This window comes from Motacilla alba, chromosome Z (assembly GCF_015832195.1).
Source record: "Motacilla alba alba isolate MOTALB_02 chromosome Z, Motacilla_alba_V1.0_pri, whole genome shotgun sequence".
Lineage (NCBI taxonomy): Eukaryota > Metazoa > Chordata > Aves > Passeriformes > Motacillidae > Motacilla > Motacilla alba.
The window spans coordinates 16,909,326-16,927,403 of NC_052046.1; the positions used below are offsets into that span (position 1 = coordinate 16,909,326).

The following is an 18,078-nucleotide window of genomic DNA, read 5'->3' on the forward strand; positions in this document are numbered from 1 at the left end:
CATGGACAATGTACAACGTTTGTAACATAAATGCAATTCTCTTCACTCATATTTAACTCCCTGTGATTACAACACACTGAACTGAAAGTTCAGTTAGGATCTCTTTTCTCTCTCTCACATCTCACTCTCTACCAGAATAAATAGCAATCTTGTTTGGATACTTGAATTCCACCTGCAAGAAGTCATTCAGCTCTACTTTTTGCAATTAAAATGGCCAATAGAAATATCTCCAACAGACAAGAAAAGCATACATATTATTTCAGCCCAAAATCTTTCACAGTTTACAAAGTTAAAAGGAAAGTTGGCTACACATTACTAAAAACTAAAGCTACAGAGAATAAGTGACATGTTCTGACATGGTACTGTCCAATAAACACACATAATGGTCATATCCACAGGCAAAAAGAGTGACACTTCAAAACCTTAGCTGAAATATTTTCTGTCTAACATGCTTAATTGTTTCATCTAATAATCAAAAAAAGCACATATTTTGGGATCAGAAGGGTAAAGTGTCATTATACAGTTCATCGCTTTCATAAAACAAGACAAAACTCAGCAACTTTTGAAACAAGACCAATGACATAATGAGATTGCAACATGTTTTTTATGAGAACCATTCTGTGTTCATCTTGATTTATAAAGTCCAGGTGGAGACCCATTCTACAACCATCCTTGGTCACGTTGTTTCAAAGTCTGATGACAACAAATAAAAATGTTGTCCTTTTTCCAGGTTTTACTGCCCAAGTTTCAAATTCTGGCCAATAGATTTTCTTATTCCTTCATATACTCAATCAAATAGCATTTAAAATCTGTCAAAGTATGTTTTCCCATTAACAAAGTCAGGAGACTGACCCTCTTTTATCTCCCTCCCTTTAATTTTCTGAGAACAGCTAATGTATGTTGAAGATAGTTATACTCAAATTCTGCACACAGACAAGTTATTCCTTTTGCAGAAGAATTTTTCCAAGTTATTTGCAGAAGAATTTTCCAAGAAAATTCCAAGAATTTTTCCAAGTTTTCCAAGTTTATCAAGTTACATAAGCTGCCACGTTTTAGTCATTCAGTAAGAGAGCCTGTACAACAGTTAAGATACTTCACACATTTAGTACCACAGCCAATCCAGTCAATAAAAGTTATCTTGGGGACAGCCATGAGGACTTTGTCCAGCTGAAATGGATCTGATACTTGGACTTTTCATAGAGAAAAAGGCTGCTCCTTCTGCCAAAAACTAAAAGCTTCCAACCTCTGACTGCTGGTTAATGGCACCAGAACAGCTCTTCTTGACAAATAGTCTTACAAGCAAAACAGTGGGAATTGCCAAGACCCTGCTAGTATCCAAGCAGAAGGGAACAAAGGTTCCTCTTGTGTTCATTACTAGATGCCAGATATTAATGACATAGCAAATCTTGGTGATTGCACTGATGGGTTACATATGCCTGGTTACTTAATAGATATCAATGGATCACACAAAGAATGAGCAACTGAGATGCTCTCTGAAGTAACAATCCACCCCTCAACTAGCTTTTATAAAGTAAATGCTTACCATAGACTGTGTAAAACTGAAGATTTCCTGAGTGGTATCATAAGAATCTACTCTGATCAGCCTTCCAAATTTTGGGGAAGTTACAATCACAAAAGTTATAGTTCTGTTTCCTGCACTGGTCACATCATTGGTTACAGCTTTCAGATCATGTTGTGAAATAGGTTTCCTGGAACCTAAAAATGTCAAGTATAGGAAAAAGATTTACAACAACTTTTTCTTCCAAAAGTCTAAGTTTTGTATGCACAACTCACACTCTCACACAGGTATTCTATTCTCACACAGGTTAGCATTTTAATAACACTTACAAGATCAGCAGGGTTACTCTTTTTCTAGTTACCTTCTGGTTACAACTCTTTGACAGCTTTTTCAATTAAAAAGCCCATTAGTAGGATGCACCCACATTTTAAAAATGCAAAAATTGCAGTTCTCTTCAGCACATGTAATCACTTAATACTGGCTTCTGCAAAAACTACCTGAAGTATAGATCAGAGCATATATAAGAAGTTCTGTTTCTACATCACATGTCTAGAACCAAATTCAAACTCCAATGTTTTTGGGATTCCCAGTTGCCACAGAAGACATAGGTGATTTGACTCAGAGAAGACTCAAAATGCAAAGTTTCTAGTGAACACATAAACCAAAATCAATCATTAACAAAAGTACACTTTATCAATATGAAATAGGATTTTCATTAAATAAAATTATAACATAAGTACTGAATTAAACAAACTAGGAAGAACACCATGTAACAGAAGAAACAGCCTGAACTGAAATAACGTATTATTTATTAGGATAGATGGAGAATGAGTGGTAACAAAATTCTTTTAATACACAGCATGACACTAACCTTACTAAGGTTACCTCTGCCTTAAAGATTATAAAGAGCTTTCTGGAATTAGTCAAACCAAGACAATTTTTGACACAGCTGGGGCAATAATTTCCTAAAAGAAAAAAAAATATCTGGCTTCTTTTTGATGCAGTTTCAAGGTACACAGTTAGCAAACTAAAATTTATGTTCAATGATCATTTTAGAGGAGCAAGATTCCCATCATCCTATTCCCCCTCTATTCCCACTTCTGCCTCTGTTTTCAGATTTTCTCTTCTCCTTGAGCAACAAGATTTATAGGTTTCAATACAAAATTTCAAATACTATAAATATACTATATTAAATATACTTGAAGTCTATCTCATACAAGAATAATACAAAATACACAAAATAACACATATATATGTGTGTATATATATATATATATATATATATATATATATATATATATATGCCATAATATTCAGAAGAAAAAAAACATGGTAAGGACACTGAAGACTAGGGATGCTTTGAAAGCCATTATTAATACCAGGAGCCTGCTTCTTCACATCTGCTTGTGCTCTGGTTCAAATAACAACAATTTGAAACAGAGCTGTTATAAGATCTTCTGCCTCTTCCTGTTTTCCCATTTTTACCTTCCCATGTCTCTCTGTGTCCATACTGTTTTGAAAAGTGAAGGAGTCTCTTGGGTTGAGAAAAATTCTCTCAGACAATATTTAATTCAAGAAGTCTCCCTCCTCTACTTCTCCCTTCTTTTCCTTTTTTTTTTCTGTGACAGGAAGGGAGGGAACCATGACCTTGCGCATACAGCAGATGTGGTCAAGAATGTACAACTTAGCACAAGAGTTAATCAGACCACATAAACCTGCAAATGCAGTTCTTCGCATAACCTGCTAGTTATGCAAATCAGGCCTTACTGCCTTAACAGAGTACGACAGAGTAACTCCAAAACATGGTCACACTGTAGTGATGGAAGTTACTGCTCCAATTTTTCTTGACCATACCAGGATACCACACCACTGCCATCACAGAGCATGGCCATGGGGAGCAAGGTCATCTTTCACAAAACTAGACCTGACCTCACTCCCTGAACACCACAGACTGAAATACAGTCTAGAGACACAGACAACATAGTCTATCAATCTCTTCTGTAAATTAGCATCCTCCCCAAACATAACTTTCTCCTTCATCCGCTTCTCACCTGAGAGTTGAGAACTTCCCTGGCACTCACATTAGCTCTCCAGTCTGACACTCTCTGCTCAATAGAGTGGAAGGTTATTTGCCAGCCAGCAGACTGGATGAAAGAACATTAAAGTGAGAACACTGCTTGTGTGTTCCCAATCACAGAAGAAGAGACCACAAAAACCCCATCCAAACACAGGGGACAGGAACAGATAGAAGAGGAAGACACACAACAAGAACAGGTGACACTGAGGAGGGCCAAGCTAATCAATTCAAGTAGAGTGCAATAGCATAATGTTGGTGCCTAATAATTTTGTTACACATTTTTACTGCCTACATTTAAGATCTGGAAAATGCTTTGGCATGGGCATGCTCCCTACCACCGCTGAACAGTTATAAATCATCTCATCTACAGACTGATTAGACAGCTCTGCTTCCAATTAATTAGAAGTCAGGCTTACTCTCCTCAGAGAAACTCAGCTCATTTCTTTTTTGAGCAATTGCCTTCCTGAAGAAGCAAATCCTTCCACTGCACATATCTAGCGTACAGTAGAAAAAGCTAATATATCTAGCAGTCAATTTTCTGAGTATGCTGAATAAACAAGCTTCTGTTAAAACAGAAAAAAAATCTATGAACTATATAAACAGATCTGGTATACCCAACACAGAAAAAGACAGCAGCTCATGCTCTTATAAAATTGCAGAACAATATGCTTTAGAGAATAGTTTATACCCAGTCATGAAGACATAGTAAGTTCTTCATAATAAATTCATTTTTTACTACCCCAGAGAGATTTCTCAAGCTGGCTCAAAAATACCCCTTTTTAGTAGGGCTATAAAATTTAACAGGCCACTGACTGTTGTTTTTATATATAGTAACCATTTGACACCCTAGATGTTGTAAGTCATTTCATGATGGCAAAGTACAGCTGAAAGCCTACAGCTCCAGAATGTCCCCAAAAAATACCGTAAGAGAACATGTAAAAAAGCTAGTAACACTTTATCACATCTAAAGAGGATTTTGCTAACCCAAAGTAAGTAAGAATTCAGGGAAAAAAACTGCAATCTTGGATGAATACAGTTTGCAGTGCTGAAAGAAATACTGTATTTTGTAAACAGAAGAACTGATTGACAGCCTAGAGACTTTGCCTTCTATGGAAGTATTAGGCATACTTTTCTTACAATTATCATTGGCTTAAGATAGAATTCCAGTAAATCCCTGTGCCCAAAGCAACCTTACACACCAAAATTCCAGGTTAATAAGCTTTGTGAGTGGATTTATGTGAATCCTATTTATACTGACTGAATTAGAAGATCATGCTGCTACAATCTCATTTTTTTGTTGCCTGTGTTTAAGTGGCTTTTGCTGCAAACCTTTGTTTACGCAACTTATATTCAGGAAGTGCCAGAAGATAAAGTGCTCCTCTTCCATATCCAATTAATAAATCAAGGTACAGATTACAACCTCTAAAATTCTGCTAATTCTTAGTATCTCTCTGATTCTACAGATCACATTCAGAGAAACAAAAAAAGAAAGCACCACAAACAGAAATGTGATGCAAGATACTACTGAGAGAAAACTAATATTTATTTCTCCTTTAATCCTGCAATAAGTGTTAGATTCCTAACTCAATGACGGATTACTCTTGCCAGTGCAAAGGAATAAACGGCTCTGATGACACCTCTTAGAACATCAGCTCCTTCAATGGTATGATTTCATTAAAAAACACTCAGCTGCTGAACCAGCTAGCTACAAATGCACAAATATGAATCGAAGTTTTCCAGCCTTCAGATACCTCAGTGAGTCTGTGCTGCTGTCTATAACTCATTTTAAACAAAAGAAAAGTGACCTAGTAATCTGGAAAACTTACACGTGGATTCAGAATCTCATGGCCACAAGCTTCACTTGCTTTTACAAGGTGCTATCACAACCCCCTAGGACATCTCTAAATATCCAAATGGACTACAGAGATTTTAAACAAACCTAAATAGGACATCTCCAGAGACTAGGTAGAAAGTGTTATTATCACAGTGTAGTTGAACATTTCCCTGCCAGTTTCTATGACTCCAAGCATGCACATATCAAAAGGCTAAAGACTGCAAAGCAAAAAAGCAGTATGCTGTTTGAGAAAACATTAACCCTTTTTTTAAAAACACACATAAATGTTTCCAGCTACACTTTTCCATAGTTTAGTCAGTTAATTATCTGACAAATAACTATCAGGCAATATTTTCAAGTGGACAAAATCATGATCATCTCAAAAAACAGACCTGGAAAGACTCTGAGCCCTTTGTTCACTTCAAGGCTAATGACCAGCATCTGAGCTGTGATGCTAAAAATCTGTTGGGGTGCAAAGTTCAAACCATCTGTCAACTGAAAGTTGAAGCCTCCAGACATTGCTCCTGTGGAAATCAAAACCATAAATTTATTCTTGTATTACTCTGTCACACAAAACACAAACATACACTGGATATCTTTCACTCTTGGCTACAGTGCAATATTGTTGAAGAATACATTCAGGACAGGTAGATCTGGGTGCAGCTGCAGTGGAGCTGTGCAGGTTCAGCTCTGGGTGGCAGGAGCCTGAGGCAAGAGGCCCTGAACTGCCGAGCCTTTGCTTAACGAAGGGCACTGGGACTTGCTGCCAGGGGATCAACACTCAGGGACATGGCAGAAGCTGAGGACTTCAGACTTTCTCGGCTTAGACTAAAAAGTCTTTTGGTCAGGGCCCCCTGTCAGGGGCTCCCAATCAGAGCCGCTACTCTGTAGTTGCACAATAATTAAATTATTTTAAGGATACAGACACCTGAGATTCTGCTAAGGGAAAACTGCGGTGAAGTCAGTGAGGAAACCTTGTTTGACTTTGTGAGTGTTGGGTATGTAGAGAGTCAAGCAGGCTTCACTGGAGCCACCAGATGAGAAAGGGGCTCCATCTCAACAATCAAAGTCTTGGGTGGTGTCAGTGTAACTGCTAAAGAGACTGCTGGATAAGCAGACAGGAAAGTTTCCTTACCAATATATCCAAGACGATCCTGAAAGCAACTTTTGATCAGAGCCCTTTTATGTTAGAATTAAATAAATTGCAATTAACTCATTCCCCAGGAAGAACTACTGGCTGCTGTTTTCAGTGAAAGCCAGACACCCCTTAGATGTAAATCATCAGGAGTGCCCCCTTCTTCTTTTTCTTCACTGATTCTTCACTGACACTGAAATCTAATAAACTTGGGGAGAAAATTACTCCAAAATTTCCCACTCCATTTATGTCTTAGGAAGGTCCAAAGCCCTTAGGCAGTCACATTTTGGCAAAGAAGGAATTTGGGGAGAAAGGTAACTTGAATGTTCTCTCATTTTTTTTTCTATTTAAAGGTCTGAATAAACTCTCAGGTTGTTTCCTTAGCCTCTTCACTGCGCTTCAGGTTTGCTGAAGAAGGTATGTTGTCACAGCTTAAACTATTTCAGAGGTTATGTGTACTCATAATAAATGCACATTTTTCCCTTTAATCTTAGGATCTGTATGTACTTTGGCACAAGCAATAACAAAATAGCTCAAGGAGTCTGAGTGGATTCCTGTAAAAATACATGTCTCAGAACTGACAGGCTGCTTTTAAGCAGAGGTTCCCCATGTTGTTTAATTAGGTAAAAAGACAAAGAAAAAAGTGAAATATTAAATGTTGCAAAGAATTACCACGCTCTTTTATTTGCTTTGTCCAATTTAGTCATAAGGTATTGCTGCAAGAATATAGATACAGAAAGCCAGAGAGTACCACACACTTTCATGTAAAGATCATCATACTTTGCCTAACTATAAATTAACATATCAGAAGAATCAATTATGTGTTCTGAGATTACAGTTAAAAATACATCTAAGAAATGCTCTTATATTAGCCAGGCAGCTGAAGCAGCTCTGGGAGATCTGATCATATCGTTTTTATTTTAAAAGTTTTTATTTTCTGATATATTCTAATAAAAAAGAACCAGCTGCTTATTCAAAAAAAGCATCTGGGAGTCTATTATTTGTACTAAGTTGAAAAAAAAACCCCAAACCAACCTGCTTAAGCAGCCTCACTTGTTTTTTGGCTAAGGCAGGTCAACTGCTTGATTGACATAGATGGTTTGTTATCAGCAGTCAGGAACAGAACTGCATCTTGAAGGTCTGATTGGGTGGAGCATTTATCTTTTTATCACAATTAATTTTTTTAAGTGTGTCTGATCAGAGGTGATTAAAAGGACACCAGAAAGAGGGTTTGTAAAAGCCGCACTGAGAAGCACCATGACTTCAGAACCAACAAGAGTTCAATTTTTTACTGCCCCTAAGAAAAACCCTGTGAGGGTTTAAGGGCAGGGCCCATACTGCAAAAGTGAGAGGGGAGAACCCTAGAGTGAAGCAAGAGTGAAAAAGAGAAAAAGCAAAGGAATTCTTACATTGAAAGAGGGGTACAGAAAAGGAAAAGTGTGTTCTAGTTTTGCACTTACACTGGTGATAGAACAATCAGAGATTATGGAGGAAAGAAATAAAAATCCAAGGGGAAAACACACGAGCAAAGGGGAAGATTTGCAACTCACACCACAGAATAAGCAGCATAATGTAACTCATAAGCAATGTGAAGGGAAAATTCTGAGGTCTAATTTAGAGGCATAAAAGCAAAGTATAGTAATATGTTCATTGGCAGTGAAAAAGACACTGAGAATGAAGAGTCATTGCCACGTACATTTGTAAAAAATGTATAGTGCCATAAGGAGTAGCCAGAGGATGGAAGAGCTGCCTCAGCCAAGAAGAACCTGCTCTTCCCTTTGGAAAGGGTTCAAGAGAGTCAGAAGAGTGGACAGGGGTACTTCCAAGAGGAGACAAAGCAGCCAGAACACACTGTAAGACTGATGACAAGGAACAGAGGAAACACAGAGAAAAGGGAGAAAAATCTGAATGACAGCAACAACATAAGGAAAGGCCCTAGATAAGGCTGGAGGCAATAAGATGGGAGTAAAATCCATATTTCCAGCAACAGATAAAGATGAAGGAGGGAAGAAAACTGCTGACCAAGAAATGCAAAGAAGCTAAATGACCAGAGTATTTTGTGAAGCACTGGAGACCATAAGGCTGAGCAGACAGCAGAGCCAGAGCGGCTGCAAGACCCAACACACAACCTGGGTAATTTTATGTTACAAATTTACTCTACACTCCCACTCACTGGAAAATGACATTTTCTGTTCTTTTCACTTTTATTAATCAAGATTCACTCTCTAAGACTACAGATGTGCATTTGCCCTTTCTGGAACACAGAGCAGATTAATTTCCTCACACTTACCACTGTCCTACCATCATAGGGCTTCTTACATGTCAAAGTCTCCCTTGGAACAATTTAAATAGCTTGGCTCACTTTCATCATGCTTTTGACCTTTTATTTCCTGACCAAATTATTTGAGCAGGATACTTACACCACCAGCTGATTGTAAAGCAATTTCAGCAACACATATGCACCTTGCAAGATAGTGCATCATAAGGCAGAGTACTTCAGCCTCATGAGGACAGCACAAATCTGGAGTGACTGCTGCACTCAAGGGAGCACTGGAACACCAGCCTGCCTCAGGGCTGGCAGGAGAGCTGTGTATCTCTTCTATCTCCATCCCAAAACAACGATTTATTCCTTCTGTAGCAACTCCTTTCTTCTTTCAACTGAGGCAAGTAGTAATACAGCTGGAGCAGGAAACAGGTAGCTATCACCCTGTGAAAGCCCTACCTCTTCTGGCTGCAATTCCACTGGGAACTTTTTTCTTGTGGCTTCCCACCACTGCCACTCAAGGATGCATGAAGCTGCCCTGACTTCTTTTATTCCCCACACATTCTCCCAAAAGAAAAAAAAAAACCCCAATCTCTAGCTCTGGACAATACGAGAAAGAGACAATGTTTAAAGCTTAATTCTTTCAGAACCTGAAAGGGACATCAGCATCACACAGATGATGAACCATAGCTTCATCATCCATCCCTGCACCATGGCAGGTATCTGTGAGACTGCTGGTCCATGAACAGCTTTGCACTGTAGCAAGACAGAAAAGCGTCAGGAACTTTTCCATCACAGCAGTCATAAAAATGTATTTCCTGTCTCTGAAAGGTGCATGGAAATGTTCCCCTACTGTAAAATTGTTTTCAGAAAGAAGGCTGCTATTTTCTCAGTGAGCACACATTTAAGTAGACATAAGACATCTTGTTTAGTTTTTGAGCTAATGTATAATGTATAACACTTTACGTAACCAGTGTTCTAAGATCTTTGTGATGTTACAGTGGGATCTTTAACGGATTATAAACACAAATGTACTAAATAGGAGCACTATTCCGGTATCAGATGTGGTAGTTTTGAAATCACGTACCATTGTGTACAAATACCAGCTGCCCTTTAATTATATGAGCCTGGGTAAAAGTAAGGATGCTCTTGTTTAGAGAAGACTTCAGAGCCAAGTGTCCATTGCTAGGTGGAGTAATAGAATACACCAGTTCTGATGGTGAGGAGTCCTTGTCTTCTGCACAGAGGTCATCAACAGTTATTTCTGTGACTGAACCCACCCAGACCTAGAAAAGGAAAAACAATTTTAAAAATAAAGAAAGAAAATGCATACAAAAGCAAAATTGGGACAACAGGGAATGATGGACAGGGATGGATGACACATGACTCCAAGAAAAAGGAAGAATAAAGATTTGTGCTGTGCAATACTAGCACCTATAATAGGTTTCCTAACTGCCCATCCAAATCTCTGATTACAGACTTATCCTGGCAAATAGTTTGCAAAATACAAGACCTTGAAATAATACAAGCAAACACACCCTATACCAGTTAAGAGTTTCAGACATTTGGAGCTCAAGTGCTCTAAATTCTTAGAAACATAACAAAAATTGTATTATGATAACTGAGTCAAGGAGCTGCTTTCCAACACATACACATGAATATTAGTGTCATGTATCTCACAGCAGGTAAGGCATTGAATGTGTTCTACTTTCACCAGCAGAAAAGATGAAAGAAAAACAGCCTGGGGACAGAACAAACTCTAATACAAATGGAACACTTCTTGTAGCTGCACTATTTTCTTCGAGCAAAATGCACTAAAGGCCCTTTTTTAGTGCACTAAAAAACCCAGAGATGCTCAGTCAGAGCACTCAGGGAGATGAAACAACCAATGCCTCCAACAGCTGCCTACCATTTTGCAAGGTTACAAGTGCAGAAGAAAAGTTAACTAGTTTTTTAGAAAGATGGTATAAAAACCATTATTTACGTCTAGTAAATCCAAAGCTGGAGCACATTCTAAGTCTAATTCCAGAGGACAGCCACGAGATTGATAAAAGGACTGGAGCACCTCTTCTATGAAGTCAGCCTGAGAAAATGGGGCCTGTTCAGCCTGGAGAAAAGAAGGTTGTGTGGAACCCTCATAGACACCTTCCAGTTTCTGAAGAGGCCTACAGGGAAGCTGGAGAGGGATTCTCTGACAGGAACGGAAGTGACAGGTCAAGGAGGAATGGGTACACACTGAAGGAGGGGAAATTTAGTTAGGTATTAGGATGAAATTCTTTACTTTGAGGGTGGTGAGATACTGGAAGAGGGTGCCCAAGGAGGTTGTGGATTCCCAAATTCTGGCAGCGTTCAAAACCAGGCTGGATAAGGCTTCAAGCACCCTGGTTTAGTGGGAGGTGTTCCTGCCTACGGCAGGGGGAGCTGGGACTAGACGATCTTTAAGGTCCCTTATTTCAAGCAGAAAGGACTGCCCTCTGGGTTTCATTCCTATTTGACTGGATAAGTTCTTGTTAGAAAAGGATAAGCAATGGCCCATCTCCGCTGTATGTATTTGAAAGTACAGACAGAAGTGCTAACAAAGAACAATACATATCTATCTCAACATGAAGTGAAATTTCTGTAATATTCACTACTTCAGTATCAATTATTTCCATACACAATTTATAACACAGCGTAAAATCTTAAGAGCCTAAACCCTTAAATACCTCAGCTTGAGCTTCAAAATACACTGCATCACTCCTTCCTGTCTTCCTAGGGTCTAAGTACACTTAATAAATATCTGGTAGTAACATCACACCAAATGGTTGAAGGGGACAAATGATCCCTAACAAAGAGCATTTTACCTCTGCCAAAGCCAAAAATCAGCAATCACAATTCACCAACTTTAAATTCTACTTTTCAACATGAACCATGAAAGAAAACCTTTTAAGAGACTGAAGTTTGTGCCACCACACTTCAACAGAGGAAAGATTTCATTCTACATTGTGTCACAAAATATGTGCCATGGAGAAAGAGATACCAAAATGAAGTTTGAATTTTTTTTCTAATCAGAGAAGTTTGAAAAGTAAGTTTATAATAGAAAATACCTTTCAACTAGCAAATAGTTATTTTCTACCCTGAAATACGTATTTTGCTGTAATGTAATTATTCATATTAAATTTTGATAAAGAATTATACTTATGGCAGAGAATGACAACTAGCAGCACGGGGTGACTTAGTGAGTGGCACCAAATAAGCACATCAGTGTCACAGGTTTTGTACTGAGACATTTTAATTCATATCAGTAGCACTTGCATAGATTATTCTATGAAGAAAATAAAAGGTCACATACAGAATACGCAAAAATATAAGAAATTATAATGGACACATGTTATTACAAATGACTCACTAAGTTTCAAATTATTTCCCTTACTAAAGGAAAAAAGAATTAAAATTTCTAATTGTAGAAAATTGTTTTTTCTGTAATGTCAGTATTTAATTCTGTTGTCCCACCACACTACCACTTAATGCTTTTTAAATACTATACATGGCCTGCAGCATGATCCTTGAAGAATGAAAGGATCTCTAAAAGCTGAATAGAATCATAGGGAAGCAAACACTGAGAACTCAGCAAGAATGTTACAAGCATATAATTTTTCATATCTAAGATCAAAATCTCCTTGAAGAGCACCATGAAAACTGTATCTGAACTTCCATGATGTAGCATAACAATTTTTCATGTGCCTAACATATTCCACAGGCATAGTCCAAAAAAAATGTTCATGACCTTGCTGATGTAAAACAATTTATTCTGGTCTACTTACAGGATTCAGCTCATCAGTATCTCCTTACATGCCACATATTTTACCAGACAGTCTGTATTCACATTTTAACACTCTAGAGAGCAATTCAGAGAAAACAACAAAAATAATCAGTTTAAATTTGTGTTTTTTAAAAAAAATCCAATTCTAGGAAAATATAGCCCTCTTGTGGCAACAGGAGAATACAGTCATTTCATAGCATTGCCACCCATGTATTTAAACACATATAATTGCAGCATATAATGCCAGAATAGTGGTTTTCTTCAAAATATCCATTTTCCTTTACCCATTCCAGAAGAAAAAAAAAGTCCACAGAACCTGTGGAAATTTTAAGAAATTATATCTAAAATGCTGATAATTTAAGTTTCTAAATAAAAATACATCTCACAAATTTGTTGCAATGGAAAGAATTTAAATTCAATGCATTACAGAAGTTCTCAGGACAGTAAAACTTTCTGCATCTCAAATGTTATGTCATAAATTCTGAGCTGGGAAAACAAAAACAAAAACACCTTAAACCCTCATTTACTTCCGCTTCCTAGGGAAAAAAAAAAAAAAAAACAAGAAAAATTCCCAAAATGTTTGGATGTCACTGTGAAACTTCCCCTACATTGCTCATAACGTTGATAGCAACAGACAAGCAGACAAGGCTCTTTGAAGAAGGGATGTTACGGCTGTCTTTGAAGTGAGGAAGCTAGAGTCAGACTCATTCAGCATGTGTGTGCATACCCAATAGTTTCTTGCGTTTGGACAGAAGCCCGTAACAAAGACCTAAATTAACTACCATATGCCCACACCAACATCACTGGCCTCTTCACCTCTTCACATGCACCTCTTCACATAAGCCACTACTCAGCAGCAGATGCCATATCCTAGCCTATTTTTTTTAATCATTCAGCATTTCTTTCTTACTCTTTATATTGACCTGCAAAATTTCTGAGGTCCTAAACTTCAGTCAACTCCAACAGTTCTACTAGACTTCAGTTTTTACAGTACCAGTCAGTCATTTTATACTTTTGTACATTTTCAACCTTACAGAATATATAAAAGAGCTACTGAGTTTTTAAAAGCAACATTGTCTGTTATTCATTATCTACCACTAGCAATGCTTCCTCAGCAGCACAGACTGTTTGGCTGAACATGGGGCCAGCCACCATCACCCTACACAGGAATGCTGATCTTATCTCAATACATAGCAGGACTAAGAAAAACCCATTTTTTCCATCCACTGAGGATGTGCAAGTTTGAGTCGAGGAAGAATCATCTCAGTGTATTCCTCCCAGCAGATAACTTGACTGCCAGATTTGTTTTAGACTGTACATGAATCCACCATATGTGTACATATTGGTAGCCACTCACAATAGATACAAACTTGATTTTTCAACAATAGCTTGTGCATGATTAGCAAAACCACAGGTACAAAGGCAGCATCCTGGTTCTAGTTCACAGACTGCCTCCCCAGTAGAGAGGACCAGCTCTGGGTAGGTGAAGCTTTGTTACTCCTGCTTTTGGGAAGCCTAGATTCACAGATATTTTTAGAAAAATCCATAAGCTGCATTGCAGTGCACTACACAGCCTTAGGTCTGTTAACAGACTGCAATTCCAGCAGTTCAATGCCAACAGTTTAATGCCAGCAATGCACCAGAACAGAGACCCCAGAAAACTTGGCTGAACATGGTGGCCTCTTCTCTGTGACTAGACAGATTACTGCACGCTGTGCTGATGTCTGTAGAGTACCAACTTCCCTGGCTGCAATTACTTCAACCAGGGAAGATTTTGTTCTGTGCCACCCAAATGTTTGTGAAGGCAGTCTGCCCTTCTGCCAGCAGTCTCTGCACAGGGCAGGCTATCTTCTGTTGTGAGCATCTGCAGATTATCTGCTTTCACTGTGAAGCTGTACAATGCTTCCACTACAGCTAGTTAAAAAATTATGTATTTTCTCATAAGAAAAGATGTGAAATATACAACACAAGGTTATCATCATCTTTACAGTAATACACTCTCCCTCTCCAACACACAATTAACTACATAAAATTAAATGCATGTTTTGGTACCGCCCATTTATAAAGTGCAACACAGAGCACTGGGAATGATTGCAGCTTCAAAATATCCTGCTTCTCTTCCTTCAAGCCTATTCCTAAATACCTTCTCTGTCTTGATGTCTTCCAGCTGGTTTACTGTGACCACTTAGCTGACAATGTTCATTTCATCCTGATTTTTGGAGTCACTTAATTTGTTTATACTCATCAGATCTCAGATTAGAAGTCTTTACAAGTGGGGGCTTTTTGGGCACAGTGTCTTTACTAAAATGGTTCTCATTATTGACTGCTATCGTAAAAAAAAACAAATACTATACAAACCCTGGTTTAAATATTATAAATTAACAAATTAATTAATTAATCAATCTGAAAATGCACTGAAAATGAAGTGACAGTAGTCACTTCTGTAGTGGTAGATAACTTTTCAAAGATCTGTAGATTAAAAAGTCAGCTATGGTTATTAAGAGCTAAAGGTAGCTTTAGTTAAAGGTAACTGTAAAATTTGCTTCAGGATTTTCTGGGGTGAAGGCAGTTAGAAAAAGCTAATGTTTTTTCTTAGCTCACAGTATCACACTGTGATACTGTGAAGTAATAGCTTTGGTGATTGGACTAATATTCTGATGACCCTAGATTTCCACAGATTGCATCACATTTTTTGCAACTTTTTAAAAGGGAACTACTCTTGTTTTGTAAGAAATACCCAACAAATAATAAATTCTCTCTTGTCCCATCCTACCAGCATATCTGGACAAGAGCAAGCAGCAGTAGAATGCACTTCAGCAGGTCTGAGCCTTTAGTGCACTTCATGGCAAGAGGCATAGGGTTGGAAGGCTGCACAAATACAATAGTGAAAAGTTGGTATTCTCATCATTGCTATTCTTGGTACTTTTCTAAGTTACATGTTCATTAACAGCCCACAAGACCTCAGCAAACAACATGGAAATATAACAAGCATCCAGGTGCAAGCCATCCACCCTCACAAGCCCTACATCAGTCCAAGAGACCTCACGTAACTTTTAAGATTAAAAGAACGCTCATTCAGCCATCTACATAAACTTTACAACAGCCAAAAGATGTCATGTCTAAAATCTTGCCATGTCTAAAATCGTCCTAAATACAAAAAATCTATGTACTGCCTCTTTTCATTAGCATTAATTTCTCTAAATCCAAGGACTACTACATATTATACTGACTATCCTACCAGATACAAACCTAATAGTCTGTTAATTAAGGTGCATTAAATGGCATCACAATTAATGGAATTAATTTTAACACTTCAAAAGGTTGACAAACATACCTGAAGAATTCTGTTTACTTTTACAACAGGAGCTTCATCATTTACTGCAGTAACAGTTACAAACACAGTTCGGGGTAAACTCTGTTTCCACAACTCTGTGTTATTTACTATCACAGTAAAACTGTCCATCAGTTCTTCACTGTTATCATGAACATAGTAGATTAATTCTTGTTCCACCTGAAAAATATAACAAGCTGAAAAAACTAAAGAGGCTAGAAGAAAAAAAAATGCCACATTGAAAAACATCCTAGTCAAGGCTCTCTGTATTTACTGTATGAACATTTTATTTATGCTGTAATATCAGATTGTACCTCTATCTTTGCCCATTCACAACAGTAAATTTTACTGCTCATCTGTCAATTCCTCTAATCAGAATATCTTGCCAGTCTTGGCATTCTTTCCTCCCTCCTGAAGGAAAAATGGAAATCCAACCTGACTATATCAACAATGTTTCCTGGAATCTAAAAACTGAACACAGTGCTAGTAGTAGATGGTGACCTATGAAACCATCTTGCTTCTTGGAGCTAAATGACTGAAAATTAGCACATTGTGCATATAGTGGCTATCTGTGAGTAAAGAAATTACTTTTTTTCCACTTTTCTACTTGCTCTATCTACAGAGCACTTTCTCTGGTCTTTTTAAAATGCACCCAGAGTCTCACAATTCCAGAGTACTACAACTCTGCCTGAATGTGAGTGGCCCATCAGTCTACCGTGGCTATAGTACATTAGTCTGTGTCAATAGTGCCATCAAGGAAGTGATGTGGTTCACCACAACAAGGCAGCCTCCCTCCCCACTCCAGACAGAAAAAACAGAAAGACCTTTAATTCAAGGACAGAATAATGCTCAAACTCCTGCATCTCACTATCTCTCATCAAGTCCCACCGCTTTCAGCAAAGCAAATAATTAACCAAGACAACATCTAAGTAGATCTAAAGGCATTACCTGTTTTCTGGTAAATGTGGCTAACTTTATTCCAGGAACACGAGAGTTTTCAACATACCCATGTTTTGGCTGCTCAGTTAAAATGAATTTACAGCTGAGTCCTGCAAAGTGTCTACTAGAAATTTTTAGATAGTCTTCCACCAGGGCTTTTGAACCCCCTTCAAATACTGTAAAGTTCTGTACTTCCAGTGGAATCATTCTGGGGATGATGTCTACAGAGATCTCTATTCCACTCACTGTTCTGACACCATTGGTCACATCCAGAAAAAAATGGTCATCTAGTTGGTCAGAAATTGTCTGCACATATTGAACGTTGCCCTCGTTGACATCTTGCTGTGTGAAACTCAAAGCTGGCCTTTGGTCAGAACTGAGATAACTTTCTTCTGAGGAAAACTTCCGAATGTATCCGTGTACTGGAAGCTGTCTTACTGTGAACACAATCTCAGATGGAGGACTATTTTCATGAACAACCTTCAATTTAAGAACATATCCCAAAATTATTCAAATGGAAGTGGGAGAAATTCTATATTCTCTTCTGAATTTTTCACTTTTAATTCTGGGATTGTCTACCTAACTAAACTGACACTTCTTAGTTGAGTTACATGGGAGCCATTTTGTAACCCCAACTATGTTTTGTAAGATTTTAAAAGGAATGTACTGCATAATTAATGACTGGCCTCACATCTACAGATCCCGGCCTTATCAAGGCATTCAGGATTTCAGCAACGTGCAGCCAGAGCCCTCTCGTGGTGGTTACTGGAAGGCTACACAAAAAAAAATTGGGCGGGGAAGAATTAATCAAACAGAAACGGCCTCAGGTTTGTAACTTATGTTTTTTTTAAATTTTGGATGTAACTCTGAAACAATTTTAGCTGGACTAGCTCCAAATTAAATCAAACAAAATCCTTTCTTCCTTGGCATTTCCCACTGGCATTTTCCCAGCTCAGTTATTGAGCTGGCCTTTTCCCAGCTCAATTAAGACCAATTACATGGAGTACAAATAATTGTTACTCCTAAAACAAAAATATACATGCAGAATCTCCAAATGATAATTTTCTTATGCACCAATATGTAACAAAGTCAAAGACTATGGCCAGTATTTTCTATAACATATCTGTTTTCCTTCCTAAAAAGAGAAGCTTGCTAGTGTCAGTCTCTCCTGAACTAAG

General features: G+C 37.9%; 1 protein-coding gene across 1 annotated transcript in view; it reads right to left on the bottom strand.

The window, feature by feature from the left end:
- Nucleotides 1-18,078, bottom strand: part of LOC119695729 (chondroitin sulfate proteoglycan 4-like) — a 36,946-nt gene that overhangs the window by 9,538 nt on the left and 9,330 nt on the right. Inside the window, exons 4-8 of the mRNA XM_038124735.1 lie at nt 16,910-17,380; nt 15,965-16,141; nt 9,916-10,114; nt 5,823-5,954; nt 1,544-1,716 (exon numbers count right to left, since the gene is read on the bottom strand). Coding sequence (XP_037980663.1) covers nt 1,544-1,716; nt 5,823-5,954; nt 9,916-10,114; nt 15,965-16,141; nt 16,910-17,380 — 1,152 coding nt within the window. The remainder of the gene's footprint in view (nt 1-1,543; nt 1,717-5,822; nt 5,955-9,915; nt 10,115-15,964; nt 16,142-16,909; nt 17,381-18,078) is intronic.